The sequence below is a fragment of the Rhipicephalus sanguineus genome, chromosome 4 (assembly GCF_013339695.2).
Source record: "Rhipicephalus sanguineus isolate Rsan-2018 chromosome 4, BIME_Rsan_1.4, whole genome shotgun sequence".
Lineage (NCBI taxonomy): Eukaryota > Metazoa > Arthropoda > Arachnida > Ixodida > Ixodidae > Rhipicephalus > Rhipicephalus sanguineus.
In genome coordinates this window covers 76,613,729-76,631,228 of record NC_051179.1, presented here as the reverse complement: position 1 = coordinate 76,631,228, position 17,500 = coordinate 76,613,729, and the positions used below count along the sequence as shown (strand labels likewise).

General features: G+C 48.7%; 1 protein-coding gene across 3 annotated transcripts in view; it reads left to right on the top strand.

The window, feature by feature from the left end:
- Positions 1-17,500, top strand: part of LOC119390264 (optomotor-blind protein) — a 110,518-nt gene that overhangs the window by 30,001 nt on the left and 63,017 nt on the right. For all 3 annotated transcript variants that reach the window (XM_049414708.1, XM_049414707.1, XM_037657841.2), the window contains exon 2: positions 4,537-4,804. In XM_049414708.1, the coding sequence (XP_049270665.1) occupies positions 4,537-4,804 (268 nt within the window). The remainder of the gene's footprint in view (positions 1-4,536; positions 4,805-17,500) is intronic.

Genomic DNA, 17,500 nt, shown 5'->3' with positions numbered 1-17,500 from the left:
AAAGGACAAAATGAATGTTGTATTTTCTTTTTAAAAGCGAAGCATTTCTTAGCGAACTTCTGCGACTTTGAGCGTATCTATCTATCTAGCCGCCTACGACTTTGTGCTCTCTTGGTCGCTTGGTTAATCGAATGTACACCAAAAATGGTATGGCGTAACATGACTGTATGACGAACATAAATGACAAGTCATAACATGAAAATCATGACACGCATGTCATGTACAGGATGATTTACATACCACGCTCATAGTGCGCTGGCGGCCGTTTCGCTAGCTTGATATACACCAAAATTGGTATCTTGTGACGTGAATGTGTGACGAACATAAATGACACGAGTTAACACGAAAATCATGACACGCATGTCATGTACAGCATGACTTACGTGCCACGCTCATGGGGCGCCGGCGGCCGTTTCGCTAGCTTGATCTACCCAGAAATTGGTATTGCGCGACCTGACTGTGTGACGAACGTAAAAACACGAGTTAACATGAAAATCATGACACGCATGCCATGTACAGCATGACTTACGTGCCACGCTCATGGGGCGCTGGCGGCCGTTTCGCTAGCTTGATCTATAGCCAGAAATTGGTATTGCGCGACCTGACTGTGTGACGAACGTAAAAACACGAGTTAACATGAAAATAATGACACGCATGTCATGTACAGCATGACTTACGTGCCACGCTCATGGGGCGCCGGCGGCCGTTTCGCTAGCTTGATCTACCCAGAAATTGGTATTGCGCGACCTGACTGTGTGACGAACGTAAAAACACGAGTTAACATGAAAATCATGACACGCATGCCATGTACAGCATGACTTACGTGCCACGCTCATGGGGCGCTGGCGGCCGTTTCGCTAGCTTGATCTATAGCCAGAAATTGGTATTGCGCGACCTGACTGTGTGACGAACGTAAAAACACGAGTTAACATGAAAATAATGACACGCATGTCATGTACAGCATGACTTACGTGCCACGCTCATGGGGCGCTGGCGGCCCTTCCGCTAGCTTGATCTACCCATAAATTGGTATCTTGCGACGTGACTGTGTGACGAACATAAATAACACGAGTTAACATGCAAATCATGACACGCATGTCATGTACAGCATGACTTACGTACCACGCTCATGGTGCGCTGGCGGCCGTTTCGCTAGCTTGATCTACCCCGAAGTTGGTATTGCGCGACGTTACTCTATGACGAACATAAATAATAGGAGTTAACATGAAAACCATGACACGCATTTTCCTTAGTGACATACAAGACGATGTATGCAGCTTTTTGCTGGCTGCTTCGCATTACATCGATTCCCACAATGCGTGGGATCTGCCGGCTTCTTCGTTCTGTGGAACAAATGTTCTCATCCGCTTTGTCAAATGTTTTTGATGTAGAGATACGCGGAATGTCTCAAAGATCATGCATTGCTGTAAGTGATCGCTGGAGTATATGATATCGTTTTGTGTATGTATATAGGCATGCATGCGTATGAACACGCACATGCAAACAGATGCAGAGGAGTCGGGCCCCTGTCTTCGAAATAAATTCCCGGCTACAGGCTTACCTCTGAACTCTATGCAGACTATATATTTAGTTTTCGAAAAATCAGGGAATGACAAAGGATAATGCAGGATCAAGATGGAAGTGTGTACGAATTTCGCCCAAGCCACCGCACATTTGCGAAATGACGACACCTGCGGTTAGTTGTTCGTGGCTGCCGTTGGAATCGCACATTTGCGTGTATAACGATTCCCTATACTCTGTGTTTCTTCGCGACTATTCGATGTACACTCTCCGTGCAATAACCCCTGAGCAGGGCATGCACTATACATGTACAGGCAACTTCTACGGGTGCCCTCGCTCGCTCGCTCGGTGGCATGAGCCGCGGCGCACCGAAGCACGCACGTTCTTTTCATAGACGCCTTGACAGGGCCTCGTTCCGCTGATGGCCGTGGCCGATCAGAGCATGCGTCTCGCCGTGCATATAGCGAGGCGGAGTGCAATTTCGTGTGGGTGACTCGATCGCCCATTGGCTTCGTGATGTCTTCTTTCTACAGCTCGGCTAATTCGGCACGACGTTTTAATGAGTCGCGCTTTCGCTCTCGATCGCCCTTTCCACTTGCGCCGCGTGCCCGAATAATATATACACATAGACTGTCTATAGTCTATATATATGCATGGAGCTCCTCTCGTGAGGCTGTGCCCTCCTCTGCTGTCTCGCAACCCGCCAAAAACGTTTGACGTGTTCGTTGCACGCCAACAGCGCCCGCACATCCGGTCCTCGCCACTCGATGCAGATATGCACGGGCCACCATGAGTTGTAGGTTTTCGACTCACTGGATGTCTGCGGCGCTCTCCCTGTATACGTTCACGCTATAGAATTCGACCTTCAAGTCGCTTGATGAACGTCTGTCTCGTCACGTGTGTGCGTGTGACATGGCAGACAAGGTTCTCGTAAGCATTTAAACGAGCTGTACTCGCAAGCGCGTGTTTCGTGCGATTGGCCTCTGTCTATTGGAGGAAGGGGAGGGCGTAGCGTTGACATGGATGTGCGCACACACATGCATGGTGGTCTTCTGTGGGGCTTTGTGCGGTTCCCGTGCCGTCGAACACTAAGCTTTTTGGCGTGGGAAAATAAGTGGTCGCGAGCTCCATACTATATCCCCAATTAAAAAAAAATACTATTGAATGTCAGTATCCGAAATTAACGTAATTACTCGAGTGCTTAAGTGACCGTGCACGTGTCTGTCATACCTTATTAAAGCTATCGTATAGAGCATGTAGTTCATTGTATCGTTTCATAAATGTTGAGCTGCGCGCTGTCGCCATTCATACTGATTCATAATTCCTCTTAGCGCCTATCGCTATATTGAAAAGTGAGCTGCGTTCACATTGTTTATGTTTTCGTCATGTCTCATCTGATGGTCTGCGCGTGCTTATGCAAAAGTACATGATGCCGCGGGGCCATTGGCGTAAATCGCGGGGGGGGGGGGGGGGGGGGCCCTGACCCCCCTTGTGTTCAGGCGCAGTGGACAGCCCTTGAATGTGTACCCTCTTGAGATTCGTCTTCCAAACATCATATACTTGAATTGCTCGATAGTTAGATATAGCGCATTCAGCTTTTTCAATTTGGCCGTTTATATTGTTGTGTGTACCTGTGTTCAGTGCCCCTCAAGTGTGTGAGACTATTGAAATCGCAACTGCCGCTCGACCTGTGCAGAGAAGACTCAATATAACAACGCAATTAAGCAAGCTGGGACCTCATGCTAGTCTTTAAAATTTTATTTCAAAGCTTGATTTTTTTTCTTACATAAATAAAAATAAATATATATTGATAAAAACAAAATGGCCACCATGTCAAGATATGTGTCCCCCTTTGCGATTCTTCCGGATTTACGCCACTGCGCGGGGGACTCGATCGTTTCGATGACGCCTTGTAGCAAAAGCCCATAAAAGGTTCATTTCTAGACTTTGTGGTCATCACATCCTGGCTCTTTTTGGATCAGAACCATCGGGTACAGCTCGAGAAGCCTTGCGTATGTCAAGTTTGTGCATACTTATTTTTGTTTCACTGCATCAGTTCTCGATTAAATAGCCCTCGAAAGCATCTTCAGCCAGTATAATCGTTACCGCGTCAGAGCTCGATATTGCTGTTATGGGTATAGATGGCTTACACTGACGTCACTGAAACCGCCATGTTGGAGTACCGACATGGCAGGAGGCAAAGTTTGAGATGTGACATTAATGTTATCAGTACATCGCATGCATGGTCTCTCGTTATTCATGCACAAAGGTCAATAACGCTCTAGTGTCGTCGTTGTGACATTGAAGCAGTTTGACCGCCGCGGAATTATGCTGCCTTGAAGTCATCAAAGCCGCCATGTTGAAGCACTAATACGTTTAGAACCTGCGTGCGTGACGTCACATGCGAGCTATCTGTAAGAACATTATGGCCTGAAAAATTTTACGCATATCTTCAATGGAATACACAAAGTTAGTTGTCCATCACAAAAGGTAAAACCCCGCTGCATATTAACTTCTGCTTTGTGGGTGGCACTGTTCATCCTGACTACATATCATAGGCGTGCGCAGGGTGCCCCATCGGGGGGGATGAAGGTTCATAGCAGCGGACACCCCCCCCCCCCCGCCCCATACTAAGTCAATGTATGGGGCAGCTCCCCCCGCCTACCCCCTAGGTGTCTATGGGGGCTGGGGGGTTTCGGTTGCTCCCCGTGCTCAGGCCTATGTTACATATTATAACTATTACGTTACGAACGTATTGGTGGGCCTGCAGGTGTTTAATTACTGGTAAGTTACAGAGTAGAAAGACAGGAACAGAAGGAACCAAATGATATTAATCCTTCTATTGGACCCATTGTCCTTGTGTGTCTTTCTGCGCTTGAGTTAACAAATAAGTTGTACAAAAACGAGCCCAAAGCAGGCACATTACTGACGTTTAACTACTTCTCTCCATCTATATGCCGAAGCCACGTGTTCTGAGATGTGAGCAGCTGTTTCCGCTTTTCCCTTTCCCGACAGGCGCATGTTCCCCGCCTACAAGGTGCGAGTGTCCGGCCTGGACAAGAAGTCCAAGTACATCCTCCTCATGGACATTGTGGCCGCCGACGACTGTCGGTACAAGTTCCACAACAGCCGGTGGATGATCGCCGGCAAGGCCGACCCCGAGATGCCCAAGCGGATGTACATTCATCCGGATTCGCCGTCTACTGGCGAACAGTGGATGCAGAAGGTGGTCTCTTTCCACAAGCTCAAGCTTACGAACAACATCTCCGACAAGCACGGCTTTGTGAGTAATCATGTGCACCTTTCGCTTTCCCATTGGCGCGCAGCCTCAATGCATAACGCTGTAGTTTATTATAGTCGAGTACAACTTAAGAAGTCTGGAGAGGCCCCGCTCACATAACTGAAGCGCGGCACCCGATGGTCTCCGCGACTAAAACTGATCGTTCCGCTCATGTGCTCGGCAGTGTTCTCCGAAGGCAAAATCAACGGCTATGCGGCTCATGACGTCAGGCTGGACTCTGGAGTGCGCACCGATTGGTGCGGGCCTGTGTGCATCCGCCTTTGAGGACAAACTGCCGCAGACTTCTAAAGTTGTACCCGAATACACGTAACGGATCACAAACCAGAACTATGCGAATGGCAACGTGCTGCAGTAACTTTTCTTGTCTTCTGCCGCGTCGTCTGCTCTTTTTGCCATGTTCAACAAGTACCAACAAGCTTAAACTTGAAGACTTTGCGCTATGAACAAAGCTATAACACTTTCGTGGCCCGCACGAATTGCGCAGGCCCGATGTGGCGCTGACTGTGACGCGTAGCAGTGTCCGCGCTACCCTTTTGAAAGTAGATTCTTGAGTTGATTCGATTCCTGTGAATGCCCTATTAACATAGCCTTCTGGATTTAGTGAGCTCGTGTGGTGGTTTTTAAACTCTGAGTGAGCGTACCTTCTATCAAGGTGAACCAGACTGACTGCTATGGAGTGACTATGTAAAGAAACTCGTCCGACGCACATTTCACTCGGCCACTGTAGAGATACACAAATATTGCAAGGATCGTTGCCAAGTCAACCCAACCGAACGAAACCTGAGCGTTGCTCATCGTCGAAGCAAAACGGCATGTTCGTGACTGGAAGTTTTCCTCGAGGATATGGAGCGCCAGGTTACTTTACCGAAGTGAATCGCCAGACTGTTGCTTCAGTTTCACTACACGGCATTGTTTAGTTGACGATTCCAGCACTATTTATAGCATTCGTGTTCAGACGTGCACCTTCATACATACGAAGTCCTTTATACTGCTTGCACATGTCCGCAAAACAAAATGTCCGTCACGTCTGCCTGCGCGTTCGTGGCGAGGAAAAGAACAGGCCGAGACACACGAAAACGACTGAAAGTCTTCTCCGCGCATTTGTCTGTATTTATATGTACACACATATATACCTCAGTGCCTAAACTCCTTGTATGGCGTGCTCGTGGGATCCTTCGCTGCGCTGTTCACCTGGGTTCGTCGAGTTCACGCACACACGACTCGAGTACACACACGCGTGTACAGTCGAAGGGAATGGATTGAAGCTCGGCTTGTTTGCACGAAACAGAGCATAAAGCGGAGCCGCTGCGCTCAGACCGCCCTGGGGGCCTCGCTCAGTGGAGGGGGAAGAGCAATGGACGCACTGCCTTTATTGTACCCATAGATCTTCTCTTCCGTCTTCAGCTGTGTGTTTGACGCTGTGCCCGCCTCTGCCCGAGTTTGCTTCAGTCTTCCAAATGAGCGTATCTATCTATCTATCTATCTATCTATCTATCTATCTATCTATCTATCTATCTATCTATCTATCTATCTATCTATCTATCTATCTATCTATCTATCTATCTATCTATCTATCTATCTATCTATCTATCTATCTATCTATCTATCTATCTATCTATCTATCTATCTATCTATCTATCTATCTATCTATCTATCTATCTATCTATCTATCTATCTATCTATCCAGCTAGCTAGCTAGCTAGCTAGCTAGCTTACAAACCGTTACCTCAGAGCAGCAGCAGTATAGCAGTGGTAGCAGTAGCAGCAGCAGTAGTAGCAGCAGCAGACGTGCAGTGCTTTATACCATATAGCGTTCTCACGAAACTTCATGATTCCCCTCTCACAAATGGCTCGCCCAGGTGGGAAGGGCGAAGGCGTTCCTCCTTCCTTCACCTCCGTTCTCTCGGCTCCTGTTACGTGTAGGAGAAGCGCCTGCAGTACCACGAACTTGTACACGCACAGAAAACAATGACGGTACGTTCTGAATCTCGTCAGCTCCTTTCTATACGCACAAAGGCTGTAATTTCTTGTACTGGATGCCCTATGCCCTTCCGATAGTCAGCTGTCGTCCTTCTCTTTCACGCTGTATACCTTTCAGACGTTTTCTCAAGGCATCCCTACTTTCTCAAATGTCCTTTCTCCCCACCGCCTCAACCTGTCTCCTCTTAAAAGAGTATTTTTGTCTTGCGCTTAGGCCTTTTCTCCCTATGCCTTTTGTTCCCACGACCTGAGCCGCTGTTTGTCCACCAGATGCGGCCACTTACTTCTCGCAGGATGTTTGCCCTCTGCCACGGAGTTCGCTCGTTGGACTCTTCTTTGTAGAGAGGCGGCGGCACGCTTTATGCTCAATGCGCTCCCGATACGATGCGTGTGTGTACGCGTCTTGAGTTTCTTCGGACCCTTTGCACAGAGCGCTTGTGTTTGCCTGCTCATGTGCTGGCGGTGCCTGTGAATCGTGGGCGGTCAGAGGTCTTCGTCAGTGGTCGCTTTCAGAAGCTTTCCAACTCTCCACGCTGGAGAATGGCTCTATAATCTGCAGCTGCGTTAAAAGGGACGAGTCGCTTAGCGTTTACAAACAGCCAATACTGCCGGCTTCGAGGCCTTCCGTTCTGCCGCGTCGCTGTGGTTTTCCCATTCAAGCCGAAAAGCCTCATTACAATGCAATGATGACTAGGCACAGCATACGCATTGACCTAGACGTACTTTTTATGTCGTGTATAGGCGCACCGAAATACGGCAGTTTGTGAGCGCGATAAGCACTATATGATATGCCTAGCCTAACGGGATGTTTGCAGGCTTGCAATAATTGACATGAATTTTACTTATCTGGCTTGCAAGGCTACATTATCGGCTTTTTGTTCTTGATCCCAGCGATCTAAGAGACCACTTGGGAATACGATCCACGTCTTCCGCTATTCGGGGCTGCGTCAAACTTAGCTTATCCTTTGTACTTACCGTGTCAAATCTGCCTTGTCGATCATATTCTATTAACGGTCGATCGGGAGATATTCAGACTTCACGTGACACGGCCGCGCTTTGTGTTTTGTCTCATACTCCCCCTCCAAACTTTGTGCTATTGTTCATCGGTGTTACCCATCTTCTACATACAACACATACCTGCACGCAAAAAAATAAAATTGGCCACGTATCTGCGTGCTCCGCTGCAAATGCCGTCTAAAGACTATAGAGGAGGCGCTGCGTGAAATATGGACGCCATCTGGCAATGCGTCGGGAAACATGAGCTTGTGCAGAGGGTTTCCTTCCTCCGTGGCAGAGGGCGTCCGTCAGCGCGCATAGCATGGCATTTTCAGCGCAGCTTAAGAAACTAGGGTCTTTAGAATTACGTATCTATGTATTTTCTATTAAAGGAACACACCACCTAATACTTACCTAGTGATGTTGCGCCTCAGATATGCGTAATATTTACTTTTTGATCGACAGCGTTCACAAGTATGAACAGCCGTACCAGTTCAAGATGAGTGGGCGGTAAGCAAGTGGTTCAACTTTGGCCGGGTGGCTGAATCGGGTGACAGACAGACAAACAGAAATACAGATAGACCAAAATTTCTGCGTTTAAGTTCCCCAAGAAAGACTATCGTCTTTAAAAAAAATGCCAGATGTATATTCAACGTAACGTGTGCAGTATACCAAGCCACACGCATTCTAGCGGCAGAGTGCTCGAGTCTCTCGTCAACTCCTTGTAGACTGTTGGAGAACCAAAGAGCCGGCTATGAAATCAGGTGGCCTCTTCACCCTGGTTGAAGGAGTACAGCACAAATGCCACCGCTTCAGCCGACGCACCACTCTGTGCCCGTCAGTATAAACGTATACACTCTGTGCACGTGACGCGGGCAGACCGGCTCATCTACGCTTTCCTTTTCCGCAGCGCTCTCCTTCTCTCGTACGCATCACGAAAGCCGACTCTCCGCGAAAGGGTTGTCAGCATGCTCACGTGCAGGAGACGGCGTTGAGCCGAGAAAGACCCCCTACGACGAAGACGACAAACGGGGCTGTGTGTGTGTGTGTATGAACGGCCGCGCGGCGGCAGCACTCATCACAGCAAGGCCACGTGACCACTGTTATGCCTGTCGTATAATGCAAACAGCGCCCGCCGCGAGAAAGCCGTGTTTGCTAGCGCTGCATGCGGCAGAAGACGTGTACGACTTTATAATGCGAGCGCTTTCATCCACGAGAGGTTTTGACTGCGTGCGCGTGTGTGTGGCCTTTGAAATGAAGGAGTGTGGTTGACTCACGGCGATTTGCCTCGGCTTTGTCGACGTTTCGGCTTCGGTGTTCCGCGAGATCTTCGCACCTGTAAGGTGTTGAACTGGACTAGTCGGTGTATTGTTAAAACGAATGCCTCGTCGTTTTCTTCTCCTTGATTTTCGTGTTTTCGGCTGCTGTTTTATCTGTTCTTGTCTTCGCGCATGTTGCCTTTACCTGTACCAAGGAGAGTTCGGAAGCGCGGCTCTTTCTTTTTTTCTTTCTTTTTTTCTGCGATAGTCGAAAACAAGGTGTCGATTGACGCTAACGGGCCAGCCCGGCACTTGTTGGAGATTTCTTTTTTTTTTCTTTTTCGAGTGAGAACGAGTGACAAAACACAGTTTCGGGCTCAGTGACGCGTCAGCTCTTGGTCGGGCCGGTTGCTGTATATTGTGTAGTCAAGGGTGTTTAGGTATGCACTGTTGTTAGTCGTAAGGGCATTGTCACGACGGCAGTTGGCTGAAACGACGCGGGAAAGTACTAGGAGGACCACACAGGACGCGAGCTCTACAACGTCAACAGCAGTAGTTTTGCACATATATAGTTGATCGTTTCGGAGGGTCCGACCGAGGATTCTGCGGAGGGCTCCGGAAAGCCGCGGAGGGCTGCGGCTTTCCTTCCGCGGTAATAGGTCAGCAAACTTACTCATGAATCGACTCACTCACTCTCACTCAGACTCAGATGGAGACGTGAGTCTGAGTGAGTAATGTTTGTGTGAGTCTGAGTCCTAGTGAGCCCGGTTGAGAAAAATTATAGTGAATCTGAGTCCGAGTGAGTCCGGTTGAGGAAAACTTTGGTAAGTCTGAGTCTGAGTGAGCCCTAAGGGCAAGGTATCTTTCCTGAGTGAGTCTGATCAGTGAGCTCCACATTTTTTGCCGACCTATATATGTCCGCGGTGTTGCGTTTTGTACTAATTGAAAGAATTAAAGGAGTGCACGGCACGAGAAAGCAACAGACGACGAAAGGTGGAGTGATGATATAGTGACAAAACATAGTGAAAATAACATGCATACTATGAAATAAAATGGCTGCATCAATTTGCACGTGAACCTTCGATCGCGTGCGCGTGTAACAGTAGAACTCCTCAATAATGAAATCGCCGGGGAAATTATTTTTCTTTGTTCTCGTGAGAATTCCGTTGTTGCGGAAATAGAAAAATGCGCACACCAATTACTTCGCACAACCAGAATTTATTTAAACATGTCGCTGGTCTTGCTCTGTTTCACGTTGTTTTGAAGGAGCTCGATGGCTCGAGTCTCGCAACGCGTAATAAGTTTTGAAAGCTTCGTCGTCGTCGTGGGCGCCGAGGAAAGTGCGAATTATGTCAGAAGAATCAAGAACATCGCGCGAACTTACTTGCCTTTCTCGCATTTTGTTGCTTACCTCACTATCGTCGTCACTCTCATATTCTTTGCACACTTGCCATGATAGCGTCGTCGCTGAGCTCTTTCAGCACGAAGTTGTGCAGTTCAACAGCGGCTAGTATCGCTTCATCGACACGGCAAAGCGCGTCCCATGCTTGAGCTAGTGGCTGCATGCAGGTCATCGGTGCTTGCAGAAGAAACATCCGCTTCCGTCTCCGGCAAGGCTGCCGAGACGTGCAGACAAGTCGCAAAATCGGAGTGCCTGAAGCAGTTTGGGATAACGGCGGCCGAAGTAACAGTCCACGCCACGGCAAGAATTGGCAGGTCCATGCCCGACCTGTCGAATGAGTGGTGCTGCAATTTTCAAACTTCTGCGTTCCCAACTAGCTCATGTGTTGAAAAAAGAAATAAATAAAACGTTGCGGATCACCCTTGAAACTTTCGTTATTGCGGGAGTGCTTTTTAAAATCTCTTCGCTGTCGAGAGGGGATAGATAGATAGATAAACATTTTAATGAAGCTGGAGATGTTTGCCTGGCTGTTCGCCTGATATGCGGGCAAATGCATAGAACTCTATGGACATTCGCCGGGGATGCCAGACTTCTTCTTTGTCGCAAGAATTTCGTCCTTGAGGGCTTTCGTTATTGAGGGGTTTAACTGTATATGTTATTTTCGGCACGTTGATTAAGTAACAGCCGGTATATATTCGCATGTATATTATTATGTGTTACAATTTACACTATAGCACGATGCTATTGACTTAGCTGGCAACCCGATAAAGCTAAGAGATAATGAAGTTGTGGCATACGCGAGTCATGATTGCATTCGTTAGTCTCATTGTCTGTTCCGGATTCACTCGGTTCTTACGAAGATTGCAACTAGATTCTCGAGGCACTTCTTCGTTCCCTAAACCAAAAATACACATGCGGGAACTTGCTGGACATGAACTGCTGATCAAAGCTGTATTGAGCAAGATTTTTGTTTAAAGGCGGAAGCCTTAGATGCCTCATCAAACGCGAAAAGTGACCGTCGGCGTCGTAGGCGTCAACACGAGTGACGCAAAACAAAATGTGATAACGTCATCACGACGGCACTATGGCGTCACAAATTTGATTACGTCTCATGATGACGTAATCAAATATCAATCAATAAAGTAGGCTGAGGAGAAAAAGAAGATGGATTTCGCCTTCCAGTGGTCTTATAGGTAAATGCATAAGTGGCCGTGTGACTGTTTCCCGTTCATCATTAATGTGACCTTTGACGGAATGAGCAGCGGAAGTGATTTTCGTTCGACGGCACGTTCAGTGGGGTAGCCAGAGGGTGGTTTGAAGGGGGAGGGGTTCAAGCCCCCCCCCCCCTCCTCCATCCTCTCGAAATTTTTACATTTTGTACCTGTATATACAGGCGCTTACATACAAAATTCTGGTTCTGTACGCGCGTGGTCTCGTTGTCCACGACACGATCACGTTGCTGAGAAAATCAGAGGCCGTGTGAAACAGGACTTGGAATAAGGAATGAAAATGGGGCTCAGAAAGCCAGAGGTGTACACGAAAGAAAAAAAAAGAAGTGCATGTATTCGCAATCTTCACGCAAGAAACACCGGCCTCGAGTGCGGCCTCTGTCGGGGGTGTCCAATAAACAGAGTGCCTGCTATGGCGTACATGCTTGCGTGCGAGTGCAAACAAGGCCCACCGGCGTCGTCGACAGGTTTACGGCTCAATCGATCCACGAGGCGCCGCCGACCTCCGCGCAAATGGCTGCTTTAAATACTTACCCAACCGTGCGGTATGCAGCAGGGCCCATTTTGGAAGGACCGCCGTGGCGTCGTTGGCCCCATCTCGTGAAAGAGGCCACGACTCCGCCTTGAGCGCTTCCCGTCCCATTCGGAGTGAATGTCGATCTTGCCTTCCAAGTACTGTGCAGGCTGTGCTGCATGCTTGCGGCGCCGACGACTGGTGTTCATTTCAGTAGATGGGAAGTAGCCTTTTTTTTCCTTTCAGTGTATGCCCTGTATCACCAAAGCAGGGGTTGGTTAAAGGTCGCTACATTGCGGTTACGGTGGAGACTACCGTTTTTGTTTGTTTTCTTGTTTGTTCCTTGGTGCATCTGGGAACATCTTTTGCGTGATGTGCTCAACAAGGTATCCCACAATGCCTCTGGGGCCAACGCTTCAACAAGTGGCCTTGTCTTCTTCGAGGCAGCAACAAGGCCACTTGTATAAACGTTGTCTCTTGCGAGACCCTCTCGTTGAAGGATGTTTCATCTCGTCAAGCCTACATCTTCTCCTGAGCTTTTGCTTTAGCACGGGACCTATACTTGGGCACGACAAAAACCGAGTTACATTGTCCGTCTTGTTGCGTGACTGAGCGTTTCAAACTTTTTTTTATTTCTGTTTGGTTGGCCATTAGTTCGCTGTAGTGTAATGGAGGCAGTGGAATGTTTCTCCTAAAATCGTTGAGGTCATCGACCCTGTGAAATTTGAGTTCTTCCTTGTTCCTCCGTTTACAGTTCAATCCGAAGCTGAATACCATATGCCAGCGATGTTTCCCCCCTAGAGGTGCACTGTCATAGACAGTCGCTGCGATTGTTTCCAAGCAGAGACTTGGAAAGGTTGAAACATAAGCAGGGTTACATACAGCAAAGGTTGCGAACAAAAACTTATTTATAGCCTGTTGCAAAAGTTACTGCCGTCAGCCTCGGACAACGTCCGACCGCGGGAGGCCCCGAGAACTGCCTAGCAGTCCTTCTCAGCTAAGATGGGCCCCATTCTCCGCGTATAGCGTCCCGTTTTTCGCCTGCTCGAAAGCCGCCATTATCTTAGCCACCCCGAGTCACGTGGTCTCGACGATCGAGGCCTACACGCATGCCCGCGTAAAACGGCGTTTATACGCAACAAGACTCGACAGGAATGCGCCCTGTCGAGGAGAGGTTGACGTGCACCCTGTGCCCGCGAACCCCACAGACTCGGAATAAGGTTTCCAAGTCCGCTTTCAGGGCGTACCGCTCCTGCAGGGACGTCGTCGCCGCCCCGCCTTGACCGTTGGAACGGACCCTCTAGGCGCAGCAAGTGAGGCGTGAAGTAAATTTATTGACTGGGCGGCCACCGCCTGTGTTCCCCATGCATGTCTTCGCTGGGTTTACGTTAACTACACGTCGCGAAGTGAATTTATGGGTAACAGCGGCGCCGTCGGCCTGCCATTGCTTCGCCAACCCTTAGAGACCATATCACTTAAACGCTATAAGGTTCGACATCTGTGGCCGGTTAAGTGGCCGATATTCTGTTCGGCCTGTAAATTAGACTGCATATAAAGCGCCAAACGTCCACACCCAGTCCATTCTCGATATAAACAAATTAACTATACAGTATGCATATACGCAGTTCGCGCACATCAGTAGGGCGTTGTCGATTCCATCTTCGCTGTCGTACGCTTTATAGTCACTACACTGCATGGTTATCTCAAGTGTACCTCAACGGTATGCATAGAAGAGGCCCATACTGTAAATAACGAACACACGTATACACGTGTATACACGCACGAACGCGAAGACGGCGCACGTTTCGCGGCTTCGAGTTGCCCGGTGCTTTTATATATACGAACTACGGCGTGACGACGTCTGCCGGTGAGGTCGGTCGTTACCTCGGGCGGCCCCCCACCACTTCGTCTACTACACGATAGACCCCGCGCGCACTAATGTTGCAACCCCATAAAACAGGCGTTACGCGGAACGCCTCGGCACTTACTGATTACTCCTCCATCTGTATAGGCGCCCGTCTTTCCCTCCAGCGTGATCTGTGCTATAGAAAAGAGCCCTCTCCTTCCACGCTTCATGTACTAGTCATTCCCACTCTGCCTCCTTCTGCTGTCCCTGTAGCTCGGGGAAGCAGTTATACCGTGGAGACAACAGCCTAGGATGATTGGAGTGGGGCATTCAGTTGATTCGCCGCGGCCTTCCTGGTGCAGATTGTGGAGAGTGGATGCATTCAGGATACGCGAATGCTGAGTGCATGCTGTCCACGCGCTAGCCGGTGGAATGGAATTCGCGGCGTTATGCGCAACAGTATGAAGTGGTGTCTTTTCTCAGGAAAGAAAGAAAAAAGAAATATTCAGCAGTCCTTGCCCTGAAAATGGGAGCAAGCGAAGCTTTGCGTCTACATGCGTGCCGGACGTACCATTCCGTCTTTCTTTCTTTCTTTCTTTCTTTCTTTCTTTCTTTCTTTCTTTCTTTCTTTCTTTCTTTCTTTCTTTCTTTCTTTCTTTCTTTCTTTCTTTCTTTCTTTCTTTCTTTCGTTCGTTCATTCTTTCTATCACACTGCGCAATGCTCTTCCCTCCTGAGTCCTAACTGTTTCCTTCATCCACACTGGGAACTGGACCTTCATCCACGTGCTTATAGCAGCGCAACACATCATTTGCTACAGGCAACAACTACGGTCATACGTTTATATCCGGGCAACAATGAAATGTGGCACCGTGAAATGTCAGGCGACCCCGTTTAAAGACCAGACTGCCATCTGAGAAACGGCGTATCGGAAACGGCTGATCGCCGAGAAGCCCACGATCCGAGAGAGCGTCAATTATTGAAAAACGGCGCATACAAATAGGCATGCGACCGGCGCGCGCACCTCTGAGAGCCGCATCTCAGTACGCTCGCCGGCGCCTGTTCTTTGAGATGCGAAGCAGCCTTTGCTCGGGGTTGTGTCCGGCGACGGTGGTGGCGTCCGCGCTCCACTGCGCATGCGCCTACTCTCTCTCCCACTCTCCTCCTTTACGCAGGTGTTCGGTCGCCTTCTCTCCTCTCCTGCCCCGCGCTGCAGCCGCGGCGCAGCCTCTCCGCCCACGTGGTGCAGCCGCGCTGCAGCCAAATACAGCCTGTAACCCACTCTCTCCTCTCCCCCCCCCCATTTCATGTGTATATACATTCTCGCTTCGCTCCCGTTCAGATGAGTCGTAACGTCAACGTCGGCGCCACTCGTTCACTCGACGCTAACGGAAAGCAATGCACAAACACAACGTAATAACACAAACACTAAATACAAACCTCACACAACGGAAACGCCGAGTGAACGTAACGCAAACATTGTGTGCGCCCCCAATGCTGCTTCGCATCCCCTCATGGTTCCCTTGAGTGGGAGATGGTGTAATTTTTTTTCGCATACGACACCACCACCGAAATCTGAGTTGTAACAAGCTTCGCTTGAAAAAGAAAAAATCACAGCATATCCACGGAGTGAATGATGATGAGTGGGCGAAGCTGCGGAGGTTCATCGGTAAACCGTGAATCTTCCGTGAATTCTGCCCAGTACACCATCACCGACGTGAGATCGGGCGCGTTTATACTAAAGGTTCGATGAGAGTTACGACGACTTGCAGCTCACTTTAATTTTGCATGTACGCTGTGAATTTTCATTGTTTAGAAAACCATTGCTTTAGAAAACATCTGGCGTTAAGCAGCTGGCGTCTTTTCGTTTTGCTTTAGAAACATCTGGCGTTCTTTTGTTTTGCTTTTAGAAAACATCTGGCGTCTTTCGTTGGTTTATTTCATCAGTCAACGGCGTTTTGAACAAAATTTTTATTGTTTAATCACGCACAGGAGAAATCTCACCAGGCACTACCTTGGAGGTAAACAATGGCTGCTAATGGGAATGAGAGACAGAAGAAGTCGGCTTTTAGCTAACACTTACACTTCTACTTCTACTAACGTTTCCTACTGGAACATGCCAATGGCTGCTAATGGGGAATGAGAGACAGAAGAATTCGGCTTTTAGTTAACGCGCACGCTGCGAATTTTTTATTGTTCAACAACGCACAGGAAAAATCTCCCACCGGCACCACCTTGGAGGTCAAGATCTGGTACTAGCGTTACGACTGGTTACGCACTACGACTACGAGGGACGAACGGGTGCCGCCTTAAGGAGCTTCGCCCCTAAAAAAAAGCAACCTCTCCTGGTCACTCGGGGACACAATATGTAAATACGGCTATACCTCCTAGGCTTTCGTCATCCGGGATGTAGCGTCCACTCAGCGCTTATACAGGCGGGGGTCGAGGAGAGAGGACAGCGGGGAGAGCTGCAATTTCCGGAGCCATATGTATTGGCGTGTATTGAGCATCGAGCCGGAGGAGGAAGAAGAGAAGTATAGGCGTCCGCCTATACGCAATTGCCGTGCCGCCGTATTACGCGTGCCCCTTCTGTTCGACGTTAAGTCAACGGGTGTCATTTTCTCTTGGTTTTCTATTTGTCCTTTATACACACTTTCTCGCGAGCGAGCTCTCTCTCTCTTTCGCGCTCTCTTTCGTCGCTCACATCTGTACGCAATACGACAGTCTATGGAGACACGGGTGTAATGGAAGGTTGCCTTAATGACACCTAAGTGCCATGGCGTCGCAGCGCCGACGCAGTGCGTGCCGCGCACGTGAGTGATGGCTTGATTTAGGCGTATCTGCATGCACATTGTGGTATTTATACTTTGCTCGCTGCTTATGTGCCGGCAATGGAGAATTTTTCTTTCTTACCGTAGCCTTCTTGGCGTTTGCGCTTTTAAGGGTTACCGGAGCTGCTGACGGCGGTGACATATAGTGTCCCTGTCCGTATTATGCGCGGGAGCGTATACAGTAACTCTATTGACAGAGCTGTTAGTGACGTTTTGTGGCGTCTTGTAAAACCACAATACCCTTGTAAGAAATTTTCAGTCGCGTCAGTGTTTTCATCAAAGCAAAATAATGGGAGTACTGAACTGGCTATCTAAATGGCGATGCTTTACGCCTGCAGTTAATTTAGGCGTGCAAGTCGCTGCAATGATAGCTTTGCCTCTGGTTAGGTTCTGCACCACCAGGTGTCGCTACAAGCGTTGCCCTCTATCCATCCGTCCATCCATCCATCTACGTATACTTCACCGGTAACCCGTAAAAACATAAACTGTGAGAAGTCTACGAACAAGCTAAAATTGTCTGTTGTCTGTGTAATGTATAAAGCTTTGTGAATGTATGCTGGAAGTAGAGAGACAGCGGTTGCTTGCGGATGCGTGTGTGTGTGTATATATATATATATATATAT